Source organism: Macaca thibetana, chromosome 8 (genome assembly GCF_024542745.1).
Source record: "Macaca thibetana thibetana isolate TM-01 chromosome 8, ASM2454274v1, whole genome shotgun sequence".
Classification (NCBI taxonomy): Eukaryota; Metazoa; Chordata; class Mammalia; order Primates; family Cercopithecidae; genus Macaca; species Macaca thibetana.
The window spans coordinates 114,672,049-114,699,877 of NC_065585.1; the positions used below are offsets into that span (position 1 = coordinate 114,672,049).

Here is a 27,829-nt window from a genome sequence, read left to right on the forward strand (position 1 = left end):
TCACTTGAACCTGGGAGGTGGAGGTTGCAGTGAGCCGAGATCGTGCCATTGCACTCTGACCTGGGCAACAGATACTCCATCTCAAAAACAAGAAAAAGAAAAAAAGAAGTACATGTACCACCCACAGATATTGCCTAAAAACTGGGTTGGGAGGAGCTTAATTACATGACAATTGGTTATTTCCTAATAAAATAGCCTGATATTATTGTCTTTTTCCCCCAAAGAGCAAAATGTTTGTTTTTTGATGTTTATTAAAAATCTGCACTGTTCTGGACCAGAGGATTTAGAGATGAACAGAACAACCTACTTTCTCTCATGAAACTTACAGTCCATCAGGGAGAAAGATATCACATAGATGAATATTTAATTACACCTGTGATTAGAAAACAAGTATATATATTTAAGATAATTACTTAAAAAATGAAGTCTAAGATACCATGAGAGATTCCAAAAGGGAGCCCAACCTGCTCTGTGGGGTCATGAATTTCCTGGGTGATGAGAACTGGATGAGATCTCTCTTCCGCTTCCCATTCTTTCACTCTCAGAGGGAAGTTCTACTAGCAGAATGGTTAGCTGTCCATACGGTTTCTTACAAAAGGTGTCTCCTTTTGCTCAGACCAGGGCACAGTTGCCTAAAGTGGTATTCCTGACCCTGTCTGTCCGCTCAGTTGCTTTATTTGTCTTCGTAGCATTTATTATATTATGAGTACATATTTATTGATTGTCTTTCTTCTCCACTACATGTAAGTTTCATAAAGGCAGGGAATTTGATTCTCCATTGTATCCCCACTGCCTAGAACTATTCTTGGCATGTGGTAGCTACTCAGTAAGTATTTGTTGTATGAATGAGTTGCTTTATCTTCTCTGGATTCCATCTTAATCACTTTTTCAGAGTCCTTTTACTATTACAATTAACTAATTAATTAAATTATTATTTTATATCTGCTTGGACTTTTCCATGTTGATTGTCATTTAATTATAATCATTCACATTTAACTTAAAATTTAAAAAACAATTTTAATTTCTCTCAACTCGTTTTTCCCCTTCAGCATTTCTAAACCCTGTCCAGGCTTCACTCTGCCCACACCACTCCACTAGAACCTCTCAGGTCCCACATGACTTCATGTCATTGGACGTGATGGGCATTTGTCAGTCCTCATCTTATTTGACCATTCAGTAGCAGTGACCTCCATGATAATGCATTCCTGGTTTTCCTCTTACCTCTGTGACCCTTCTTTCTCTGTATACTTTGGAGATGTGTTTTCCTGTAATTGGCCATCATGTATTGACATTCTTCAGTATTCATTGCTTGGCCATCATATTCTCCATCAAGGGCATTTAATAAATGCTTAGCACTATTCATAATAGCAAAGACATGGAAGCAACTTAACTGTCTCTCGGCAGTGGAGTGGATAAAGAAAATGTGGTACATATACACCACGGAATACTACACAGCCATAAAAAAAGAATGAAATCATGCCCTTTGCAGTGACATAGATGCAACTGAAGGCCATTATTCTTGGTGAATTAACACAAGAGTAGAAACCAAATACTGGGTTGTTGGCGCCAAGATGGTGGAATAGGAACAGCTCTAGCCTCCAGCTCCCAGCATGAGTGACACAGAAGATGGGTGATTTCTGCATTTCCAACTGAGGTACCGGGTTCATCTCACTGGGGCGTGTCGGACAGTAGGTGCAGGACAGTGGGTGCAGCCCAAAGAGTGAGAGCCAAAGCAGTGCAAGGCATTGCCTCACCCGGGAAGCACAAGGGGGAAGGGAATTCCTTTTCCTAGCCAAGGGAAACCATGACACACAACACCTGGAAAATCAGGACACTCCCACCCTAATACTGTGCTTTACCAAAGGTCTTAGCAAACGGCACACTAGGAGATTATCTCCCGTGCCTGGTTCGAGGGGTCCCACACCCACAGAGCCTCCCTCATTGCTAGCACAGCAGTCTGAGATCTAACTGCAGGGTGGCAGCGAGACGGGGGGAGGGGCGCCCGCCATTGCTGAGGCTTCAGTAGGTAAACAAAGAGGCCAGGAAGCTTGAACTGGGTGGAGCCCACCACAGCTCAAGGAGGCCTGCCTGCCTCTGTAGACTCCACCTCTGGGGACAAGGCGTAGCTAAACAAAAAGCAGCAGAAATGTCTACAGATATAAATGTCCCTGTCTGACAGCTTTGAAGAGAGTAGTGATTCTCCCAGCACGGAGGTTGAGATCTGAGAACGCACAGACTGCCTGCTCAAGTGGGTCCCTGACCCCAGAGTAGCCTAACTGGAGAGCCTAACTGGGAGTAACCTAACTGGAGTGGACCTCAAGCAAACTCCAACAGACCTGCAGCTGAGGGTCCTGACTGTTAGAAGGAAAACTAACAAACGGAAAGGACATCCACACCAAAACCCCATCTGTACGTCACCATCATCAAAGACCAAAGGTAGATAAAACCACAAAGATGGGGAAAAAGCAGTGCAGAAAAGCTCAAAATTCAAAAAATCAGAGCGCCTCTCCCCCTCCGAAGGAACACAGATCCTCGCCAGCGATAGAACAAAGCTGGACGGAGAATGACTTTGACGAGTTGAGAGAAGAAGGCTTCAGTTGATCAAACTTCTCAGAGCTACATGAAGAACTATGAACCCAGCGCAAAGAAACTAAAAACCTTGAAAAAAGATTTGACAAATGGATAACTAGAATAACCAATGCAGAGAAGTCCATAAATGACCTGATAGAGATGAAAACCATGACACGAGAACTACATGACAAATGCGCAAGCTTCAGTAACCGACTCGATCAACTGGAAGAAAGAGTATCAGAGATCGAAGATCAAATGAATGAAATGAAGCAAGAAGAGAAGTTTAGAGAAAAAAGAGTAAAAAGAAACGAACAAAGCCTCCAAGAAATATGGGATTATGTGAAAAGACCAAATCTACGTCTGATTGTGTACCTGAAAGTGACAGGGAGAATGGAACCAAGTTGGAAAACACTCTGTAGGATATTATCCAGGAGAACTTCCCCAACCTAGCAAGGCAGGGCAACATTCAAATTCAGGAAAAACAGAGAATGCCACAAAGATACTCCTCGAGAAGAGCAACTTCAAGACACATAATTGTCAGATTCACCAAAGTTGAAATGAAGGAAAAAATGTTAAGAGAGAGAAAGGTCGCATTACCCACAAAGGGAAGCCCATCAGACTAACAGCAGGTCTCTTGGCAGAAACTCTACAAGCCAGAAGAGAGTGGGGGCCAATATTCAACATTCTTAAAGAAAAGAACTTTCAACCCAGAATTTCATATCCAGCCAAACTAAGTTTCATCAGTGAAGGAGAAATAAAATCCTTTACAGACAAGCAAATGCTTAGAGAGTTTGTCACCACCAGGCCTGCCCTACAAGAGCTCCTGAAGGAAGCACTAAACGTGGAAAGGAACAACCGGTACCAGCCATTGCAAAAACATGCCAAAATGTAAAGACCATCGATGCTAGGAAGAAACTGCATCAACTAACAAGCAAAATAACCAGCTAACATCATCATGACAGGATCAAGTTCACACATAACAATATTAACCTTAAATGTAAATGGGCTAAATGGTCCAATTAAAACACACAGACTGGTAAATTCGATAAAGAGTCAAGAACCATCAGTTTGCCATATTCAGGAGACCCATCTCACGTGCAAAGACACACATAGGCTCAAAATAAAGGGATGGAGGAAGATCTACCAAGCAAATGGAGAACAAAAAAAAGGCAGGGGTTGCAATCCTAGTCTCTGATAAAACAGACTTTAAACCAACAAAGATCAAAAGAGACAAAGAAGGCCATTACATAATGGTAAAGGGATCAATTCAACAAGAAGAGCTAACTATCCTAAATATATATTCACCCAATACAGGAGCACCCAGATTCATAAAGCAAGTCCTTAGAGACTTACAAAGAGACTTAAGACTCCTACACAATAATAGTGGGAGACTTCCACACCCCACTGTCAACATTAGACACATCAATGAGACAGAAAGGTAACAAGGATATCCAGGAATTGAACTCAACTCTGCCCCAAGCGGACCTAATAGACATCTACAGAACTCTCCACCCCAAATCAACAGAATATACATTCTTCTCAGCACCACATTGTACTTATTCCAATAACTGACCACATAGTTGGAAGTAAAGCACTCCTCAGCAAATGTAAAAAACAGAAATTATAACAAACTGTCTCTCAGACCACAGTGCAATCAAACTAGAACTCAGTACTAAGAAACTCAATCAAAACCACTCAACTACATGGAAACTGAACAACCTGCTCCTGAATGACTACTGGGTACATAACGAAATGAAGGCAGAAATAAAGATGTTCTTTGAAACCAATGAGAACAAAGATACAACATACCAGAATCTCTGGGACACATTTAAAGTAGTGTGTAGAGGGAAATTTATAGCACTAAATGCTCACAAGAGAAAGCAGGAAAGATCTAAAATTGACACCCTAACATCACAATTGAAAGAACTAGAGAAGCAAGAGCAAACACATTCAAAAGCTAGCAGAGGCAAGAAATAACTAAGATCAGAGCAGAACTGAAGGAGATAGAGACACAAAAAAACCCTTCAAAAAAAATCAATGAATCCAGAAGCTGGTTTTTTGAAAAGATCAACAAAATTAATAGACCACTAGCAAGACTAATAAAGAAGGAAAGAGAGAAGAATCAAATAGATGCAATAAAAAATGATAAAGGGGATATCACCACCGACCCCACAGAAATACAAACTACCATCAGAGAATATTATAAACACCTCTATGCAAATAAACTAGAAAACTTAGAAGAAATGGATAAATTCCTCTCCCAACACACACTCTCCCAAGACTAAACCAGGAAGAAGTTGAATCCCTGAATAGACAAATAGCAGGCTCTGAAATTGAGGCAATAATTAATAGCTTACCAACCAAAAAAAACTCCAGGACCAGATGGATTCACAGCCGAATTCTACCAGAGGTACAAGGAGGAGCTGGTACCATTCCTTCTGAAACTATTCCAATCAATAGAAAAAGGGGGAATCCTCCCTAACTCATTTTATGAGGCCAACGTCATCCTGATACTAAAGCCTGGCAGAGACACAACAAAAAAAGATAATTTTAGGCCAATATCCCTGATGAACATCGATGAAGAAATCCTCAATAAAATACTGGCAAACCGGATCCAGCAGCACATCAAAAAGCTTATCCACCATGATCAAGTGGGCTTCATCCCTGGGATGCAAGGCTGGTTCAACATAATGCAAATCAATAAACGTAATCCAGCATATAAACAGAACCACAGACAAAAACCACATGATTATCTCAATAGATGCAGAAAAGGCCTTTGACAGTATTCAACAGCCCTTCATGCTAAAAACTCTCAATAAATTCGGTATTGATGGAACATATCTCAAAATAATAAGAGCTATTTATGACAAACCCACAGCCAATATCATACTGAATGGGCAAAAACTGGAAGCATTCCCCTTAAAAACTGGCATAAGACAGGGATGCCCTCTCTCACCACTCCTGTTCAACATAGTGTTGGAAGTTCTGGCTAGGGCAATCAGGCAAGAGAAAGAAATTAAGGGTATTCAATTAGGAAAAGAAGAAGTCAAATTGTCCCTGTTTGCAGATGACATGATTGTCTATTTAGAAAACCCCATCATCTCAGCCCAAAATCTCCTCAAGCTGATAAGCAACTCTAGCAAAGTCTCAGGATACAAAATTAATGTGCAAAAATCACAAGCATTCTTATACACCAATAACAGACAAACAGAGAGCCAAATCATGAACGAACTCCCATTCACAATTGCTACAAAGAGAATAAAATACCTAGGAATCCAACTTACAAGGAATGTGAAGGACCTCCTCAAGGAGAACTGCAAACCACTGTTCAGTGAAATAAAAAAGGACACAAACAAATGGAAGAACATTCCATGCTCATGCATAGGAAGAATCAATATTGTGAAAATGGCCATACTGCCCAAGGTAATTTATAGATTCAATGCCATCCCCATTAAGCTGCCAATGACTTTCTTCACAGAATTAGAAAAAACTAAAGTTCATATGGAACCAAAAAAGAGCCCACATTGCCAAAACAATCCTAAATCAAAAGAACAAAGCTGGAGGCATCACGCTACCTGACTTCAAACTATACTACGAGGCTACAGTAACCAAAACAGCATGGTGCTGGTACCAAAACAGAGGTATAGACCAATGGAACAGAACAGAGCCCTCAGAAATAATACCTCACATCTACAACCATCTGATCTTTGACAAACCTGCCAAAAACAAGAAGTGGGGAAAGGATTCCCTATTTAATAAATGCTGCTGGGAAAACTGGCTAGCCATAAGTAGAAAGCTGAAACTGGATCCCTTCATTACTCCTTATACGAAAATTAATTCAAGATGGATTAGAGACTTAAATGTTAGACCTAAAACCCTAAAAACCCTAGAACTAGGTAATACCATTCAGGACATAGGCATGGGCAAGGACTTCATGTCTAAAACACCAAAAGCAATGGCAACAAAAGCCAAAATTGACAAATGGGATCTAATTAAACTAAAGAGCTGCACAGCAAAAGAAACTACCATCAGAGTGAACAGGCAACCTACAGAATGGGTAAAGTGTTTGCAATCTACTCATCTGACAAAGGGCTGATACCCAGAACCTACAAAGAACTCAAACAAATTTACAAGAATAAAACAAACCACCCCATCAAAAAGTGGGCAAAGGATGTGAACAGACACTTCTCAAAAGAAGACATTTATGCAGCCAACAGACACATGAAAAAATGCTCATCATCACTAGCCATCAGAGAAATGCAAATCAAAACCACAATGAGATACCATCTCACACCAGTTAGAATGGCAATCATTAAAAAGTCAGGAAACAACAGGTGCTGGAGAGGATGTGGAGAAACAGGAACACTTTTACACTGTTGGTGGGACTGTAAGCTGGTTCAACCATTGTGAAAGACAGTGTGGCGTTTCCTCAAAGATCTAGAACTAGAAATACCATTTGACCCAGCCATCCCATTACTGGGGATATACCCAAAGGATTGTAAGTCATGCTGCTATAAAGACACATGCACACGTATGTTTATTGCAGCACTATTCACAATAGCAAAGACTTGGAATCAACTCAGATGTCCATCAGTGACAGACTGGATTAAGAAAATGTGGCATGTATACACCATGGAATACTGTGCCGCCATAAAAAAGTTCGTGTCCTTTGTAGGGACATGGATGCAGCTGGAAGCCATCATTCTCAGCAAACTATTGCAAGAACAGAAAACCAAATACCGCATGTTCTCACTCATAGGTGGGAATTGAACAATGAGATCACTTTGACACAGGAAGGGGAACATCACACACTGGGGCCTGTTGTGTTGTTGGGGGAGGGGGGAGGGATAGCATTAGGAGATATACCTAATGTAAATGACGAGTTAATGGGTGCAGCACACCAGCATGGCACAGGTATACATATGTAACAAACCTGCACGTTGTGCACATGTACCCTAGAACATAAAGTATAATAATAATAAAAAAAGAAAACCAAATACTGTATTGTTCTCACTTGTAAGTGGAAGCTAAACATTGGGTTCATATGGACATAAAGATGTCAACAATAGATACTGGGGACTACTAGAAGGGCTAGTAGGGAGGGGGTCAAGGATTGAAAAACTAACTCTTGGCTACTATGCTCACTACCTGGGCAACAGGTTCAGTTGTACCCCAAACCTCAGCATAATGAAATATACCCAGGTAACAAACCTGCATGTGTACCCTATGAATCTGAATAGAAGTTGAAATTCTAAAAATTAAATTGCTCAGAGCTGCAATAACCATCCAAATAGCAACTTACAAATGTGTATCTTTAGTTAGTAACTCTTTTCCAAGTTCCAGATTGATGTGTCCAAAATGCCTACCAAAAATTTTAAAATTACCTAGGCATGGTGATGTGTGCCTGTAGTCCTAGCTGACTTGGGAGGTTGAGGCAGGAGGATCACGTGAGCCCAGAAAGATGAGGCTGCAATGAGCCATGATCATGCCAGTGTACTCCAGCTTGAGGGAGGGAGGGAGAGAGAGAGGGGGAGAGAGAGAGAGAGAGAGAGAGAGAGAGAGAGAGAGAGAGAGAGACTATGTCTCAAAAAAAAAAAAAGAAAAAACTCAACATGCCCTCAAACTTTTTTTCACGATCACACTGGGTCCAGAAGAGGAAAACGAATCCTTCCAGATACGGTTTTCTTCAAGTTCCTATCTTAGTAAATGGTATCCTTTTATAAAAACGAGAAAACTGGGAGTTAACTTTGATTCAGCCTTTTTCCTCACTGCTCCATATGCAATCTTTGATTAAGCCTTGACACTTTTACCTTCTAAATAGTTCTAGAATCCAGTCACTTCTCTTCAGTGCTGCTGTAGTCATTCCCGTCTTTTATAGGTATCATTACTAAAGCCTCCTCACCAGTTTCTTCAATTCTCATCTTGACCCTGTCTCAATCAAGCGTCATCTTTTTTGTGTGACTTTTTACTTGAAATCCTACAGATTTACAGAAAAGCTGCAAAAACAGTACAAGCAATTCCTAATTGCCTTTACCAGTTTATTGGCATTTTAACAAATTTGCTTTATCATTTCCTCTTGATATGTATACACATAATTTTTTTCTGACCCATTTGAGAGTGAGATGCAGGCATGATGCTCCTCACCCGTAAATGCTTGAGTGTATTTCCAAAGAGCAAGGACATCGTCTAACATAACCATGATACAAAAATCAAAATCAGAGAATTTACATTGATAGTATACCAGTGTCTAATCTGTATACCTTATACATATGTCTCCACTTTTGCCAATTCATAATTCACTATGAAACCCGTTATAGCAAGAGAGAGAAATGGTAATTTCTGGTCCAGGATCTCATCCAGATCCCATCCACATTGTATTTAGCTGTCATTTCTTCAGACTCCTTTAATCTGGAAGACTTTCCCGGTCTGTGTTTTATGACCTTGAGGTTTTTAAGAGTATGGCCAATTATTTCATGTAATGACTTTCAATTTGGGTTTGTCTGATGTTCCCTCATGATTAGGTTGGGGTTATTGTTTTTCGTAGGAATACCGTGCTGATGATAGTATCTATTATCAGAAGGCACATGGTTCCGTTTTCCCCACAATCATCTTTTAGGAGCACAAATCTAATCTTATATTCCTTGTTTAAAACCTTTCAGTGGTTTTTCATTGCTCTTAGGACAAACACCACACTCATCTCAGTGTATCAGCCTTCACGCCTGCCCCTCCAGTACCTTCTTTATACTCTGCCTCTTGTTCTTTGTTTCCTTCTATTAAATAGTTTCAAAGAAATCTTCTGACTCCTTACTCAGAGCAGTCACATGTATTGTTTTTCCAGCTTGGAAGACTGTGTGAGATCATCCATGACTACAGTTTTGATGTAGGAAGGACATAATGATGGCATTCTAGCTGGATGGGGACTGGGAGGGAGTGTCTTGGAATCTGCTCAAAGTTCCATGTGAATAAATGAATAACCTTCATGGAAGCTGTCCATGCCAAGGACTGGTGGTGAAAAGGACTGAAGGAACCTGCTGGGCTGTTCACCATGGAATACGACACAGCCAGAAAAAAGGAACAAAATCATGCCCTTTGCAGTGACATGGATGCAGCTGGAGGCCATTATTCTGGTGAATTAACATGAGAACAGAAAACCAAATTCTGTATGTTCTCACCTGTAAGTGGGAGCTAAACTTTTTCTAGTCCCTCAGGCCCTGCCCCCAGTTTCCCCTTGACTCTGCTCCTGTCCAGATCTCAACTCAGTCCTCGTGTCCCCAGGGAAATTTTTTGATGCTGCCTCCACTTGTCCCCATCAATTTGCATGCTGACTGGATTCGTGTGCCTCGCCTGCTTCCTCAGGAGGAGGGAGTATTTTGCTCACAGTCCTATCGCTGGCACCTAGTCCTGTCACCAACATCTTGACATACTAATAAAGATTCCTAAATCAGTGAGTGAAAAGATGAGCACCTCACTGACCTGCAACACCGCACCCTGTGATGAGGCTCTTCCCTGTTTCCTTCTTCTTGAAAGACCTCCTCCACCTTCACTTCCTAACTCCTATTTTCTACTCTACCACCTCACTGCAAACTGTCAAAAGTGCACTTTCTGTGAACCCATGGCACCTCCTGTGTACCCCTGTCAGAGCTCTTATTTTATTCTGGTGTAATGACTCCCTATACTAGATTGCAAACTCCTAAAAGGAAAGGATTGTTTATTTATATCATTCCAACACTTTGCACTGGGAATTAAGCTTGTTAGTATTTTTTGAATAAATGAATGAATGGACTCATGCCTCTTTCATTATTATTTTCTAATTGTAAAAGTGATACATTTCATACCTGGATGTGGTGGTATGTACCTGTAGTCCCAGCTGCTTGGAAGGCTGAGACTTGAGCCCAGGAGTTTGAGTCTGCGGTGGGCTGTGATCTCACAAGTGCATTCCAGCTTGGGCGACAGAGTAAGACTCTGTCTTTAATAAAAATAAAAAAGAAATTGCAGGCCAGGCGTGGTGGCTCACGCCTGTAATCCTAGCATTTTGGGAGTCCGAGACGGGCGGATCCTAAGGTCAGGAGATGGAGACCATCCTGGCTAAAGTGGTGAAACCCCATCTCTACTAAAAATACAAAAAATTAGCTGGGCGTGGTGGTGGGCGCCTGTAGTCCCAGCTACTCGGGAGGCTGAGGCAGGAGAATGGCAGGAATCCAGGAGGCAGAGCTTGCAGTGAGCCGAGATGGCGCCACAGCACTCCAGCCTGAGCGACAGAGCGAGACTCCGCCTCAAAAAAAAAAAAAGAAATTGTGTATAATGTTCAATCTTCTTTTCAGTATTTTCCTAGGCAATAGATTACTTGTCTAAGGTTATTTTGCTTTTAAGCATTAAAGTTCAACTGTGTAAACTTCGTAAATCTTTCCACAGAAATCTTAGAATAATTTACCTATTTTTCCAAAATAAACAATTACTTTAAAAATCTTTTTTTTTTTTTTTTTTTTTTTTTTTGAGATGGAGTCTTGCTCTGTCTCCCAGGCTGGAGTGCAGTGGCCGGATCTCAGCTCACTAAAAGCTCCACCTCCCGGGTTCACGCCATTCTCCTGCCTCAGCCTCCCAAGTAGCTGGGACTACAGGCGCCCGCCACCTCACCCGGCTAGTTTTTTCTATTTTTTTAGTAGAGACGGGGTTTCACCGTGTTAGCCAGGATGGTCTCGATTTCCTGACCTCGTGATCCGCCCGTCTCGGCCTCCCAAAGCGCTGGGATTACAGGCGTGAGCCACCGCGCCTGGCCCCTTTAAAAATCTTTTATACATTTTTTCGACTAAAAATTTTAATGGTATCCTTTTTTCCTAAGAAATGTTAGTAAAATAGCGGGTGCAAAGATGTGCTTTTCTACAATCTTTTTTTTTTTTTTTGGGGCACCTTTACCTCCCATGTTTTATTAGATTGATTTCTTTCTTTTTTCTTTTTTTTTTTTAGATGGAATTTTGCTCTTTTTGCCCAGGCTGGAGTACAGTGGTGCCATCTTGGCTCACTGCAACCCCTGCTTCCCAGGTTCAAGTGATTTTCCTGCCTTGGCCTCTCAAGTAGCTGGGATTACAGGGAAGCACCACCATGCCCGTATAATTTTGTATTTTTAGTAGAGATGGGATTTCATCATGTTGGCCAGGCTGGTCTCGAACACCTGACCTCAGGTGATCCACCCACCTCTGCCTCCCAAAGTGCTGGGATTATAGGCGTGAGCCACCGTGCCTGGCCATTTTATTAGATTTCTGTGGAAAGATCTCTAGCTCCTTGTTTACAAAGTTTACACCATCAAACTTTGTAATCATTAAAAGCAAAAAACTAAGTCCCTTCCCCTTTGGTAACTTAAAATTTACTCTTTGTGGTTTATTCATTAACTCATTGGAACACAGTAAGCAAATATTTTCATCTCTATAGTCAGCATCCCTTTGCCATGTGGTGATGTATTTGCATCCCCTTGTCATTGGCACTATTGTTACAACGTGGTCATGATTTCCTTTCAGCATTCAGTCTCATCTACTAGCAGTGGCTCTAACCCAAAGTAACCACCCAGGTATAATAGATGGCTTTGATGTTATTAAAAAAATGTTTTCCAGGAGTGTAAACCACAACACCTGAAAATTTTGCTTGTTAAAAAATTAGTTATATTCTGATAAGCAACTTACTATTTCTAAACGTTTGTTGAGGACAGCTAACTGCATCTGTCATCTGATTTGTGTGGGTCTGATGGGGAACAGACAGAGTGTGTGTCCTTTGATCCAGTTATCTTTATAAAGGGAAGTAGATATTTACAACCTTGTTTTAGAGAGTTAACATGCATGAAATGAGAACAGTGTCCACATTGTCTTGTCATTACACTTTTATTGGAATACTTGCTTTCTTAATCTGATCTGATAGCAAATATATTTTTCAAGAAGTAAGAAGTCTTCAAAATATATGACTATGAAATGAGGTGGGAATTAAAACAACTAATGGTAATAGCATATTTTTCTGAAAAGTTAGAGCAGAAAACTCCCAGAGTTTATTTTTAAAACTTTTTTAAAAACTCCCAGAGTTTAAAAAAAAAAAAAAAAAGTTATCAGGTGTGATTTATACCAGTCAAATTTGATTCTCTCGTAGTGATTTTCTTTTTTTGTTTTTTTTAGACAGGGTCTTGTTTCAAAACAAGATTCTACTTTGTTGCAGTGGCACGATCATGGCTTCCTGCAGCCTTGACCTCCTGGGCTCAAGTGATCCTTCCTCCTTGACCTCCCAAGTAGCTGAGACTACAAGCGTGTACCACCACAGCCTGCTAATTTTTTAAATTTATTGTGAAGACAGGGTCTCACTATGATGCCCTGGCTGGGCTCAAACTCCTGGGTTCAAATGATCCTCCCACCTTGGCCTCCCAAAGTGCTGGGATTACAGGTGTGAGCCACTGTACCTGGCCTCCAGTAGTGATTTTCATTCTCTAATATACATCAGTATTCTCACTTTTGGATAAATAAAGGCAAAATGTAAACAGTTAATCTAGATAAAGGGTATGTGAGAGTCCATTGTATTCACATCCTTGCAACTTTTCTGTAAGTTTGGAATTAATGTCAAAATTATTTGCACCAACCTAATAATTAAAACTTAACCCCCACCCCCAGCTGTGTGCGGTGGCTCACGCCTGTAATCCCAGCAGTTTGGGAGGCCAAGGCGGGTGGATCATGAGGTCAGGAGATCGAGACCATCCTGGCTAACACGGTGAAACCCCGTCTCTACTAAAAATACAAAAAATTAGCCGGATGTGATGGCGGGCACCTGTACTTGGGAGGCTGAGGCAGGAGAATGGCGTGAACCCAAGAGGCGGAGGTTGCAGTGAGCCACGATTGCACCACTGCACTCCAGCCTGGGTGACAGAGCGAGATCCCGTCTCAAAAAACAATGTCAACAACAACAACGAAAAACTTACCCCCACCCCCAATTCTCACTTTTTTCTGAAAGTAGATGCGTTTATATTTTATTCAGGTTTTTAACCATTTCTAAAAGATTGACAGATATTCACATATTTATGCTTTTATGTTGACTTTCATACCTATCTACTTACAGACTTAGCATCTGACCAAATTATTTTGAGAAGAGGAAGAGAGACCTTACAGATACTTGGTTTCTGATTCTTTTAGTCCCGCACCCTTACTTTGTCCTTAACTTTTGCATCACAGAAGATAATTTTGTAGTGAGTGCTGAAATCCTTTTGCCATCCAACTTGGAATCCTGATGGGCTTTTTCTTCACACATTACCTTGGTCATTACGCTTTTAATTTTACCAGCATACTGTTTTCTCTCCTGAGTTATTGGCACTTTCAGCTTGCATTATATTTCTTCTGGTCAACTAGTAGTACACAGTTAAATCTTTAGATTATTAGTAGTAAATGATTTTTTAATTCAGATTTTTAAAATGTAACATACACATGAAATTGACCTCATCTGCTAGAAGCTGTTCACTTTAGACATGGTGTCATTTTGTAACACTTGGGAAAACTAGCTTCATTCTCCAGAATTGGAAGCTCAAGACACAGGTGACAGGTGACTAATCCACTTGTAAAGCTGTGAACCCAAAGCATGGATTGGACTGGAATTCAGGTATTCGTGTTTGTGGTGAATGCTGACGGGTAGATAGTAGGGCAGTGTTCTCATCAGAGCTCCTATTCGCATCTGTTTTTTCATCCGCAATAAGATGATGCCTGTTCTGCCCTGTCTAAGGACTGTGGCCAGACACATGGGAAAGAAGATGGGGTGATTGGACAACTATAAAAGCCTCTCATGTCTCATCTTTCTTTTTTCTTTATTATTCTGCATACGATTCTTTTAGTTTTTCCAATTTTCCGCCAAACTGTTTGACCTTTTAATATCCTATTGCCACATAATTTTTAAGCTTGATACAACATGGTTATTTCTCTTATATTTGATTGGTATTTAGGATAAGAACTACTACCAGTAATTTTAAACTGTTCTTAACTTTATGGAGACAGTACAGTTACCATGAAATCATTGAGGATTATAATCTATCTAGGTTAATTTAATCTTAATATTTTGTTTTGCAGTCCCAGGCTGTCCAGTCTTCCTGGCTGGTCCCTGAAGGATGGAAATGCTTTCTTGGACAAGGTAATATCTAAGACTACAAACTAAAGCGTATCTATACACAGTGGAAAGTTATCTTCTCATACCAGAGCCACCCTGTAGTAGTGTGAATGATGGCTTTTTTTTTTCCCTCTCTGAAAAACCCCAAGATCTATGCTGGGGTCTTCAGGACATGGTAGCTACTATTTTTAAGTGCCTTTTAGAGAATGTCACTGTTCTGATTCAGATCCATTTTGCTCATGTGTAGAAATTTAAGTACTTCTGCTGCAAATACCTTTTATCACCGCAGAAAGAAAACTGTTATTTCTAGAATTGCAATGAGTGTTTTAAAGACAAGGTTTTTTAAAGAATCAATCCAGTTCATTTTGTGATTGAAAAGAGTAAAACCTTTTTTAAAATAACTTTAAAATCCTCAAGTAGATGAGTTTTAAACTGCTTCTATCAAGGGTCAGATCAGGTAGGGCTTTGTAAAAAGCTTGGTTCTTTTTTGGGTAACAATAGGCCACAGAAGGTTACAGAAGGACAGTGGCATTGTCAGATTGGATCACTCTGGCCACTGTGTGGGGAATGGTCTGAGGAGCAGAGTGTTTGACTTCCCCGGCAGTGCCTTCGTGTGCAGGGGACAGTGCTCTTAGGTAAATTTGAGTAGAGGGTCTCCCACACTATGATCTGTGATCCCATTTCAGCCTGTCCTGATAGTCTAGAATGGATAATCTCTATAGATGATTTAAAAAAAAAAAAAAAACAGTTCTAGGAATCTGGGATTTGGAGTTCTATTATGACTTTAATGACTGACTACACCTAAAATAAATGGCTTAAATTACTTCTTTCTCTTTGAGGCTATTAAATTTTTGACATTAGGTTATCTTTTCAGTAATTTCTTCCTCAGATCAATAGTTAGACAGTTATTTAATAAATGAAAGACTAAAGCTACCAAAAAATGTTCCAACTATAAGCTAGTCAAACTTTGTACTAAAATCAGAGGTATAGGAAGGTTAAAGACTGTAAAGCCCCCTCAGGCCACTTCTTAGTCCCCTAAATCATTCTTCCTTTCCTCAGTTTCACATTTGAAAAATTAAGAGTTTAAAGATGCTTAACATGATTCATCTAAATAAAGCATTTTCTCTTGTAATAGATACTATTAAATAAAGAGGTGTTCTTTTTACAGAATTAATTCCTGTAACTGCACTGTAGCCTCAAGTACAAGCCAAATGCATAATTTGAAACCAGATTTTCTTCAGAGCTGACTGTAAAATTATGTGACATTCAGAAACCTGTGCACCTGATTTCAGCCTGATTCTCCTGCTGGCTATAAATCATTGTTCCCTGCAAAAGGCTCTGAAGCATCCCATTACCAGCGCATTGTGAGCGAAATGACTTGCATGTGTATGTGGGAGTATTTCATTAGAAGGGAGTGGTGAATAAAATACAGTGACATTGTAAGTGTTTGGAATGGCAAATATGCTTCTGCAGGTCAGGAAGGATGAGAGCCTGCGAGGAGACTTCATCATATGCCCTGTCCTGAAATGTAGCATTATGGGGAAGAAGATTACATAGCCCATTTAAGGCCAGGCAAAGCTTTGAAATTTCCCATGATTTGTCTTTAATCATTTTTAACCTCATCCTAAGGGAGTGGGGAGTCTTCTCCCATTAAACGTAATTGCTCATTTGTTTTTAGCTGACAGGTACATTGTAATTAAGAAAAGTGTTCAGTCTCCTTTTGGCTCCGCCTGTCACTAGTTAAATGGTACTCATCTAAGGAGAGGAACCAGAGTGTATAGTGGAAGGCAAGGGGAGGAAATTGTCTATCAAGGTTCTGATATGAGACTTGTAACATTCAAAAGGACAGTACTATGTAGTCAGTGCCCTATTTTCAGATAAAGATTGAGAGTAAAATCATTCAGACTCTGATATGTAACTATAGATACATGTATATATAGATACGTATAATATATGTTGAGTGACTAATGGAAACATGATAGAACAAAATTACAAAAGTATCTTTCCCTTTCTGGAAAGAGCAAAGGAAACTGTCAACCACATTCTATCTTTTACTGGTTTCAGTGTGAAGTCATAGGTAGCTTTAACCTTGACGGTGCAAAAAATTCACTGTGGACTTCAGTTTAAAGTGTCAGTGAGAGGAGAAAGCATTAGTGGCCTTCAGGAGGCATCGTAGCAGACCCTATTGGTAGCCCACCCATATCTCTCAGACTTTGCTATTTCACTGTCGTCTGTCATAATTCCATCTGCCAGTGTCTGTATGGCTTTGCCTGAGAGTTTTTTTCCTGAGGCTGCACAAAATGCAGGAGTTGGTATATAAACATTTCAGCCCCATTGCTCCTCAGTGGGATAATTTGGAGCTGTCTGTGTTAGATCATTTCTGAGTTTCCCCATGGGGATAAGTTCCAGTTGCCCCAAGTTGTATGTGGCTCAGTGACAAAGCCATTATCTGTCACCTTCCTTTGCACGGATCACATCTCTACTCTGTTTTCTCAGCACCTCCCATATGAACTACCTTCTGTCAAACTCTTTTCTCAGGGTCAGTCTGTGGGGGAAAGACAGGTTTATTAAATTTGGTGGGTCATGGGTGGGGTGAGAAGCTGGACTATATCTATTTATTTATACATATACTTTTTTCTTTTGAATAAATACATTTGGTTTATAATGCTAAATAAATGGTATGTTGTGCAAGGAAAAACGTTATATTCGTGGTGCTGGTGGTGGTTGTGGTGGAGGTGGAGGTGGTGGTGGTGGTGATGGTGGAGGCAGTGGTGGTACTTGTGGTAGCGGAGGAGGTGGTGATGGTGGTAGTGCTGGTGGTGGATGCTGAATCCCTGTTTCAGGCTCTTGACCCTCCCTCCTTACATCCCCCTTTCCTCCCAACCCTTGGTAGGTGGAGAAAAAGCCTCTAAACAGTTTATGTAGGGCCATGACTCCTAGCCTGACAGCATAACAGAATCACTGGAGGTGCTTGTTATAAACACACATTCCATGGCCTCATCCCCAGTTTCTGATCCCTTCAGTCTTAGATAGGGCCAGGGATCTTTTTTGTAATCCACATCCCCACATAATTCTGGTGTTGCTAGTACAGTTTGCATACCTTATTTGGAAACCACTGGATTGTGGGTTATGGGAGCAGCACATACCCATGCATGGAAGAGGTTTCAAAAAATGTGCATTCAAGTCCTGAGTCTGCAACCAACCAGCATTTTACCCTTAGTAAGACACTTGGCCTGCCTGAGCCTAAACACAGGACAGTCGGCCTAATAACCTCCCAGCTTCCCTCCAACTCTAGTAGTCTATGATTCTTCGTGAAAAGTTTTGTTTGAGGAGTATATTTATTTGGTCCTATATGTACTGGGTATCTCTTCCTTGTGTTTTTCCTTTTCATTTCTTTTAGGAGCTAAAGGAGTGCTCGGGTCATGTATTTGTGGATTCTGTGCCTGAATTCTGTTTACCAGAGGTAAGATTAAGGTGAATCTTATTGTAGAAACAAACCTTATTATGTAATTGCTCAAAATGAAGTCAAGAAATAATTTTAAGAGGCTTAGCTTCCTGTTTTCAAGTTTAAATGAATCCGTTATTCCAGGCACATTGTTACACAGCCAAAATGTGATCATTTAGCAGCTTTTTATATTGTCTGTAAGTCATTTACGTCACTCTCTTCTTCCTATTTCCTGTTCTTTCTGTAATCCCCACTAATACTCCTACTAGGGCATGTTTTGAGCAAGGTAAGGAAATAACTCAAGCCTTTTAGTTTTATGATTCTGGTGCCTATGTGCTTAGGTTAGCCATATGTGTCCTGGTCTTGCTTTATGGTGGATAACTGACAATTGCTATTATTTAGCCAATGCCAGTAAACTGTAAAAATTCTTGCTGACTTGAAATACCATATTTAATATTGTTTGAAATTCATAGATTCTGAACTGAGTCATAGAAAACAGTTACTTATTATTATCATAGTGAGACTTATTGTTAGGGTGTGGGGCCAGTTTCATCCTTTCAAGGGAAACTAAGATCAGTTTCCGTTTGTTTTAAAGGCAGCTAATCTCAGCTGAGAGACCTAATCCCCAGAGTAGCCTAGATGCGGTTCTTAACAGACATGTGAAATGTGGAAAGCCGGAGCTGCTCGCAGGTTCATGAGAAGGTGCCATCCTCTTTTTTCCATATGCCCAGTGGATCACAGTACCTGTAGAAAATACTTCCACAAATTCAGGGCCAAAGAGAAAAAGAATTTGGAGTGCAGTTTCTCTTATTTTTGTTTTCTCTTCTTCCTTCTCTTTCCATTTCTACGCTTTGTTTAATATCCTGTAGATCAACATTTTTATCTCTCTTGGAAGTATGTGTATATGTCTTTGAGGGTACCAGAGCAAACAGAAAAAGAAACACAGACAAACGTGGTAATTGAAGTTGGCAGATAAGGGAGAAAGTTTGAGATTTAGTAGTAAGCCTAAAGCTGAAGGAATCCAAGAATCCAGAGCTCTCCCTCACCATTAACCAAAGTCATTTTGTCATCCTCATTTGTCACTTAGGAATTGGTAGGGCAGTTCACCATCTGTTTGAAGATTCCTGATCCTAGGTGCTACATTTGTTTTCAGTTGACCACGTGTGATACTGACTACTGCAACCTTCTGTTTATGGACACCACTGTAGAATTTATGAATTGGTGTTCCGGTGGCTTTCTGACTTACTCTTTAGGATACTCAGCTTTTAAATTAGACAGTTACCATTCCACAGTTCACTTTTGCCAAGCTAAAGGATTATTGATATATTTAGGGTTCTAGAGCCATATACATTTTTTCAGGCAAGATTTTAGGGCACAAATTAGTAATAGTCACTGTTTTAAGGTAGAGCCAGGCCTTGTATGATTGGAAAAAAAATGAGAGAGTAATGGAAGCAGGAGAGAGGCACTTATTATAGCCCAGTCTTCACTGACTTGTGGGTGAGCCACACAGCCAAGGTCCCAATCGTCATGAAATTTACAAACTAGTACAAATAGCTTATATATCTTTGTATCCCAGTACAGTACGCAACCAGTAAATGAGGGTTGTTTTGATTGAATTTATGGTCTGTAGAACCCCAAGTGTTGGTATACAACAGTTTTAAAGTTAGAGTAATCTTTACTGGATTCCATTGAGTGAACATATGTAAGTAAATATGTTAGTACAGTTGACCATTGAACAATATGAGTTTGAACTGGAAAAGTCCACTTACATGTGGAGTTTTTCATTATGACAATTTGAAAAAACTTGCAGATGAACTGCATAGTCGAGAAATAGCAAATTAAGAAAACGTTAGACATGTCATTAATTCATAAAGTATGTATAGAAAGTAGTCTATTTTCTCATTTACCATCATAAAGTATACACAAATTTATTATAAAAAGAGAATTTTTTTTTTTTTTTTTTTTTTTTTTTTGAGACAGAGTTTCACTCTGTCACCTAGGCTGGAGTACAGTGGCATAATCTTGGATCATTGCAACCTCAGCCTCCTGGGTTCAAGTGATTCTCCTGCCTCAGCCTCCCAAGTAGCTGGGATTACAGGTGCCCACCACTATGCCCTGCTAATTTTTGTATTTTTAGTAGAGACAGGGTTTCACTATGTTGGCCAGGCTGATCTTAAACTCCTGACCTCGGGTGATCCACCCACCTTGGCCTCCCAAAGTGCTGGGATTACAGGCATGACCCACCACACCCAGCAAATAATTTTTTTTCATTGGCTCTATTGCCCAGGCTGGAGTGCAGTAGTTCCATCTCAGCTCACTGCAACCTCCGCCTTCCTGGCTCAAGCCATCTTCCCACCTCAACCTCCCAAGTAGCTGGGACCACGGATGCACACAACCACACCCTGCTAATTTTGTATTTTTTGTAGAGAGGGGTTTTGCCTTGTTGTCCAAGCTGGTCTTGAACTCCTGAGCTCAAGCAATCTGCGTCAGCCTCCCAAAGTGCTGGAATTACAGGTTTGAGCCACCGCGCCCAGCTGAAAAAGTTAAAATTTATCAAAACTATGCACACCAACATTTACAGACCATACATGACACGATTTGCACTCGAAAGAAACATAAATGAGCATTAAGATTCAGTATTTAATCACATGCATAAAACTGTAGTACAGTCTATAACTTCATAGCCACCTCCTGTTACTGTTGTGGTGAGCTCAAGTGTCCGCTTAAAACACCATGTGATGCCAGTCATCTCCATGTGAGCCGTTCCCCTCTCCTGTAAATTGCGTATTGCAGTAAAGAGTGATCTCTCACAATTCTCATGGATCTTGCGTCATGTTTAATGCAGTACCGTTAACCTTGAATAACACCATGGGACCCATACGAAGTGCCGCTAGTGATGCTTGAAGTGCTCCCAAGAAGCAAAGAAAAGTTGTGGCATTACAAGGAAAAGTTGAAGTGCCTGATATGTAGATTGAAGTATGCAGCTGACATTGCCCGCCATTTCGGGACAAATGAATCCAGCATAAGGACCATTGTAAAAAAGGACCATGTTAAAAAAAAAAAAAAAAAAAAAGGAAAAAGAAAAGAAAAACAAGAGAAAACACATGAAGCTGTCACTGTAGCTACACCAGCAGGCATGAAAACTTGTACTTCTTGTGAAATACATTTTTACCTCGTATTGAAAATGCAGCATTACGTGGTGCAAGTCTGCTGTAAGAAAGGCATACCTATAGACTCTGATGTGATTCAAGAAAAAGTGAAATCATTGTATGACAACTTAAAGCAAAAGGAAAGCTTAAAAAAATGTCAAGATAACAGGAAAAGCAGCTTCCTCCAGCCAAGAGACACCAGACAAATTCCTAGATGCCATTAAGAAAATCACTGAGAAGAAAGACTATCTGCCTGAATGGGTTTTTAATGCAGATGAAAGTGTCCTAATCTGGGAGAAAATGTCTCACAAAACAAAAAAAATTAATTTTCGTATAAGGAGTAAGGAAAGGATTTTTTTTTTTTTTTTTTTTTTTTTTTTTTTTTTTTTTTTTTTTTTTTTTTTTTTTTTTTTTTTTTTTTTTTTTTTATTATATTATTTTTAAGGAAAGGATCATTTATTATTTCTGAAGAGAAGTGAGTTCCAACACTTAAGGCAGGAAGGGATAGGCTAACTATACTGTTTTGCGCAAATGCACTCGGGTTTTTTTGTTTGTTTGTTTGTTTTTAATCAGGACTGCCTTTATCTATAAAGTGGCCAACCCCTGATCCCTGAAGGAAAAAGGTAAACACCAGTTGCCAGTCTTTGGCTTGTACAACAAGAAGGCCTGGACAGCGAGAACGGCTTTTCAGGATCGGTTTCACTGATGCTTTGTCCCTGAAGTCAAGAAGTACCTTGCCACTAAGGGACTGCATTTTAAAGTTCTTTCAGTATTGGACAATGCCTCTGGCCACCCATAATCCCATGAGTTCAACTCCAAAGGTGTCAGAGTGGTCTAATGCCCTAAACACACCATCACTAATTCAGCCTCTAGATCAGGAGGTCATAAGAACCTTTGAGCCTCATCACAGTACTCTGTGGAAAGGACTGTCAGCTGTATGGAAGAGAACCCCAATGGAACATCATGAAAGTCTGGAAGGATTACACCATTGAACCTGCCATCATTGTTATAGAAAGAGCTATGAAGCCTGAAACAATAAATAAATTCCTGCTAGAGAAAACTGTGTCCAGGTGTTGTACTTCACAGGATTTACAACAGAACCAGTCAAGGAACTTAAGAAAGAGATTGTGGATATGACAAAAAAAAAAAAAAAGTGGGAGGTGAAGCGTTTCAAGATATGGAACTTGGAGAAATTCAGGAGCCTATTAGCACACCAGAGGAGTTAACAGAAGATGACCTGACCAAGATGAGTGCTTCTGAACCAGTGCCAGATGATGAAGAAGACATAGAAGAAGCAGTGCTGGAAAACAAATTGACATTAGACAGGCAGAAGGGTTGCGATTATTCAAGACTGCTTTTGACTTCTTTTACAGCTTAGATCCTTCTATGATATGGGCACAGAAACTAAAATGGTGGAAGAAGGGTTGATACCATATAGAAACATTTTTAGAGAAATTCTGGGTTTTAAATTCTTTTCTTTAAGAATGTTGATTATTGGCTCTCTTCTGGCTTGTAGAGTTTCTGCTGAGAGGATCTGCTGTTAGTGTGAATGGGCTTCCCTTTGTGGGTAACCCGACCTTTTCTCTCTGGCTGCCCTTAAGATTTTTTCCTTCATTTCAACTTTGGAGAATACTGACAATTATGTGTCTTGGAGTTGCTCTTTCTCGAGGAGTATCTTTGTGGTGTTCTCATGGGTATTCCTGGGATTTGAATGTTGGACCTGGCACCTACTAGGTTGGGGAAGTTCTCCTGGATGTCTATCCTGAAGAGTTTTTCCAACTTGGTTCCATTTTCCCCCTCACTTTCAGGCACCCCATTCAGACGTAGATTTTGGTCTTTTTACATAATCCCATACTTCTTGCAGGCTTTGTTCATTTCTTTTTCTTCTTTGTTCTCTTTGCTTTCATCTTCTCGCTTCATTTCATTCATTTGATCCTCAATCGCTGATACTCTTTCTTTCCAGTTGATCGAGTCGGTTACTGAAGCTTGTGCATTTGTCACGTATTTCTCGTGTCATGGTTTTCATCTCTTTCATTTCGTTTAGGACCTTCTCTGCATTAATTACTCTAAAACGTGAAAATGTCAAACAAATTATGACATATATCCGTAAGCACTCCGAGTGTGCTGGCTTCTCCTACCTTGCCTTCTACCTCCTACACTTCTTCCTCTCTGCCACCCAAGCCAACAAGACCAACCCCTCTTCCTCCTTCTCCTCAGTCTGTTTAATGTGAAGATGACAAAAATAAAGACCTCTATGATGATTCACTTCCACTTAATGGATAGTAAATGTATTTTCTTTTCCTTATGATTTTTTTTGTTTTTGAGATGGGGTCTCACTTTATTGCCCAGCCTGAAGTGTGATGGTACAATCATAATTCACTGCAGCCTCGACCTCCTGGGCTCAAGTGATCCTCCTGTCTCAGCCTCCGAGTAGATGGGACTACAGGTGTGCAGCACCATGCCTGGCTAATTGTTTAAACATTAGGTCTCACTACGTTAACCAGGCTGGTCTCAAACTCCTGGCCTCAAGCAGTCCTCCCACCTCAGCCCCGCGTGGGAAAGCTGCTCCTATCTCGCCATCTTGCTCCGACCCCCCTCTACTTTGAGTGGTCTAATGCCCTGAAACAACACCCAGTCACTAAACAAGAAGGCCTCAGCCGCTAGATCAGGCTTTGTCCCTTGAAGTCGAAGAAGTACATTGGGCCCACTTAGAAAGTGCTGGGATTACAGGTATGAGCCACCACATCTGGCTCCTTATGATTTTCTTAATAACGTTTTCTTTTCTCTAGCTTATTTTATTGTAAGAATATAGTATATAGTGTATATGCAAAGTATGTGTTAATTATGTTATTAGGAAGGCTTCTAGTCAACAGTAGGCTATTAATAGTTAAGTTTGAGGGGAGTCAAAAGTTATTTTCAACTGTCCAGGGGGTCAGCACCCCTAACCCCTGTGTTGGTCAAGAGTTACATGTATATAAATGTGGTTTGGAATTTAAATTTCTCAGAGGAAAAATGTTTTATGTCAGCATACATTTTTTATATATACCAACAGAATAATTTTTTATTTTTTTAATCTAGACTCTGTGGGCTGGTTCTTAGACATTAAAGAGAAATTTCAAGTTTTCTCACCCAGTTTCTGTATACATGAGGACTGGTGGCGATGGTTTTCAGCTTTATTGTTGCTTCAGTGTGATTCGCATTGTTTTCTTCTGGATCTATCACTGTGCTACTCCGTCTTAATTTCCCTATTTGTTTAAAAATGATGCTAGGGAGGTAGTGGAGAGTAGGACCAGCAAAGAGTTATATGGTCCTTCATGAGGAGGACACTGTCTTGCAAGGGCAGTGCACAACTTGGGGTGAAGGTTAGGATGGGTTGGCTGTTCATTAGGCATGGTGTTCACACAGACAGCAGTACCCTGGCACTGAGTAGTTTATGAGCTCTGCTGGCATCCTATCCTTGGGGGCCAATGCTGCCTGGCATCTTTATTAAATTACTCATTTTGTTTGTAAAGTTACTCAACTGAAAAATACCCATAGCCAGAATGGCACCCTGCCTCTCTTCATCTGCTTGTGTCACATCATCCTTCTTATTTCTTCTTCGTGGGGATGTATTATCTCAAGGACCCACCTCTTAACCAAGTCACTTGCTTTTCCTTAGTGCACCGTACATTTCCCAGAGTTATGGGAAATGTACCTCCACGGCGGAGGGCCCTGTGAGTGACGGGTTGTCTCTGAACCACGGTGTCTCACTTCTCCCAGAACATGCCACTAATAAAGCTGCATTCCTTCAACAGAAGCACACCAAGGCTTGTTAAGTACTGGCTGCCACAGGTGGGAGGGGACAGAGGAGTCACACAGGACAAAGTGCTACTTTGAGGTGTTGTGTATAGATTGTGAACTGTCATAAGAGTTACACATACAGACCAGGCTTGGTGGCTTGCTGTAATCCCACCACTTTGGGAGACTGAGGCAGCCGGATCACTTGAGGTCAGGAGTTTGAGACCAGCTTAGCCAACGTGGCGAAACCCCATCTCTACTAAAAATACAAAAATTAGCCAGGCGTGGTAGGGCACATCTGTAATCCCAGCTACTGTGTCTCAAAAAGAAATAAAAATTTAAAAATTGAGTTACACATACAATACTTTGGGAGTTCTGAGGAAGTTGTGGTTTCTATCTTGTGAGCAAATCAGGAAGACCTAGTGGAAGAAGAGAATTGCGCCTTGACAGACTGGTAGGACTTAAATATATGGAAGAATTTTAGGTGTTTTCCTAAAATTTACCCAAACTTGGATAGCCTTTTCCCTCACCTGCTAACCTGTCTTTTCTCCCTTTTTACATGACCTTAGTGATGAACTTCAAAGCGCAGATCTGGGGTTAAGATTAGGATGGAAGATGAAAAGATAATTTCCTTTCATGACTGCCACTCTGCTTTTTTGGAGAGCTCTATAACCAGCACTAAACTAACAAAAGTTACCTCAAAAGAAAAACCAAAACAATTGTCTCTCCATCTGGCTTTTGAAGAGCTGGTTTCTGTGTGCTGCGTCCCCATTGCCCATTAATCTGTAGCAGTGGGGTGTTGTGTTCTAGTGTATGCTTGCAGCCTATATGCTGCTCTCTCTGCTTCCAGTTACCTGGTTTCACTTGCCTGGCAGCAGCTGCCGAAGGGTCCTGCTGTCATTTAACCTCATAAGTCTAATTCAGAAGAATTCTGTTCTAGTAAAATCAGAGTGCTGCCTCTGGGCTGGCTGTGTTCTCATTGCTGGCCATCCTGTCCTGCTACTTAATGTCAGTGTAGAAAACCTCTTCAAATGAGAGAATGGCAGTGTTGCAGGGAAAGCCATTGTTATTCTGCAATACAGAAACTACTTCTCTGCATTCTGACAACATCGTTTTTTAGTCACATCATATTGATCGATCCCTGAACAGATATATATCATTCCCTCCCTTTCTTTTCAGACCGAGCTAATAGATCTGTCTACGGTAGATGTGATTCTCATCTCTAACTATCACTGTATGATGGCGCTGCCATACATCACCGAGCACACTGGCTTCACGGGCACAGTGTATGCCACGGAACCGACCGTCCAGATCGGCAGGTGAGAGGGTTGATTCTGATCCCGCTAGGATGTGGCTACAGAGCTCCTCCTTCAGTGACGACGCTGTCACAGTATTATACCAGAGCTGGTGGTTACTTCCTTCTGAACAACTAACCCAAAGAACAGGCAGGAGTAGGCGACTCTCTAGATGAGGAATGTTCATTGGAAATGCCTAAGGATTGATGGTGCAAGTAGCCTTGTTGGTCTTTTTCTTATAAATTAATTGGAAGGAGTTCATGGAGACAGCTGTACAGAGGATACTAATTAGGGGAGGTAATGTTTAGGAAGATGCCACAAAGATGCAAGGCAGAGGGCTTCAAAGAGAAAAAGTGTAGCATCTTTAAGAAGACATTTTATTGCTTTGCTTTCAAAAATTCCCCCTTTTGTGGTTTGTTGTAGACTATAAATGGAGACAGCTTGTAGAAAATATAGGATAGATAAGTAAATAGATGGTTAAGTTGTCTCTGCTGTTGATGGAGTGAAACTGAGCAATCTAGGAGTAAAACTGCAGTTTTCCTTTGACTCTAAGAAGCCTCTGCCATCCCTTTCTCTGCCCCTACTAAGCCTTTGTGACACGGGTGGTTACCACAAGTAACCATAGTATCATTTAGTGAGAAATTAGGTAAAGAAAATTACTCCAGAAAAAAAAAATTGTCAATTTATTTTTTTGAAAGAATAAGAATGGTATAAGTTGAAACTGTCACGTCCCAAAATGTGAGACTTAAGAATTGCTGTAGACTCCTAGGTTGGATTCTAGAGTCTTATAGATGAAATAATGTGTTTTCTTGTTTTTATGTCAAACCATATTACCTGCACTGTGTATGTAACCATGAGGTTGCTGAAAAAGGGCTCTCATAGGAAAGTAAAACACTCAAAGTGATGCATCAATTTCAATTGAGAGGATAAGCTAAAAAACTAGCCTCTAGTCTGGAAAAGTTAAAGCAGTGAGGATCAGCACACCATACTGTTCCTATGAAAGCTACATCCAGGACACCAGTGAGCTGGAATCACAGGTCTTGAGATGTTGAAACTAGCACTCTTCCTTCAAGATGGAAGGAGGAGATGGTATTAGGCCAAATAAATAAATGAGAATGAAATGAAGTTGTTTAGCTTTCAAATACTAATACATTAATGGCTTAACAGTATGTATATGTTAGCTTGGAGGGGATTTAAGTCAATACGTATCACCAGTATTAGATTAGGAATGAGGATTCAAGGTGTTAAATCCATTTCTAGCTTTGTGGTCATCCTCTGGCCATCAAGAATTCCCGCAGTTCTCTGTCCTGTGAATCCCCAAAGCCTGTGTACCTTGATCCAACTGATAGCGCAGCATTTCTTAGATTCCTCATCCCTGGTTCTGTGGTACTCCAGCTCATCTCAGAGAGCTAGCCTTCTGCATTTAGCAGCCTACTCCATTTGTCCTTGGAGTATTCTTCCAGATGGAATTTTGCTAA

The 27,829-nt window shown here is 40.6% G+C and overlaps 1 protein-coding gene across 2 annotated transcripts in view; it reads left to right on the top strand.

Annotated features, from left to right (window-relative positions):
• The window catches only part of INTS9 (integrator complex subunit 9), a 140,554-nt gene that overhangs the window by 44,923 nt on the left and 67,802 nt on the right, over positions 1 to 27,829 (top strand). For both annotated transcript variants that reach the window (XM_050802481.1, XM_050802482.1), the window contains 3 exons: positions 14,649 to 14,709; positions 18,086 to 18,148; positions 26,236 to 26,375. In XM_050802481.1, coding sequence (XP_050658438.1) covers positions 14,649 to 14,709; positions 18,086 to 18,148; positions 26,236 to 26,375 — 264 coding nt within the window. The remainder of the gene's footprint in view (positions 1 to 14,648; positions 14,710 to 18,085; positions 18,149 to 26,235; positions 26,376 to 27,829) is intronic.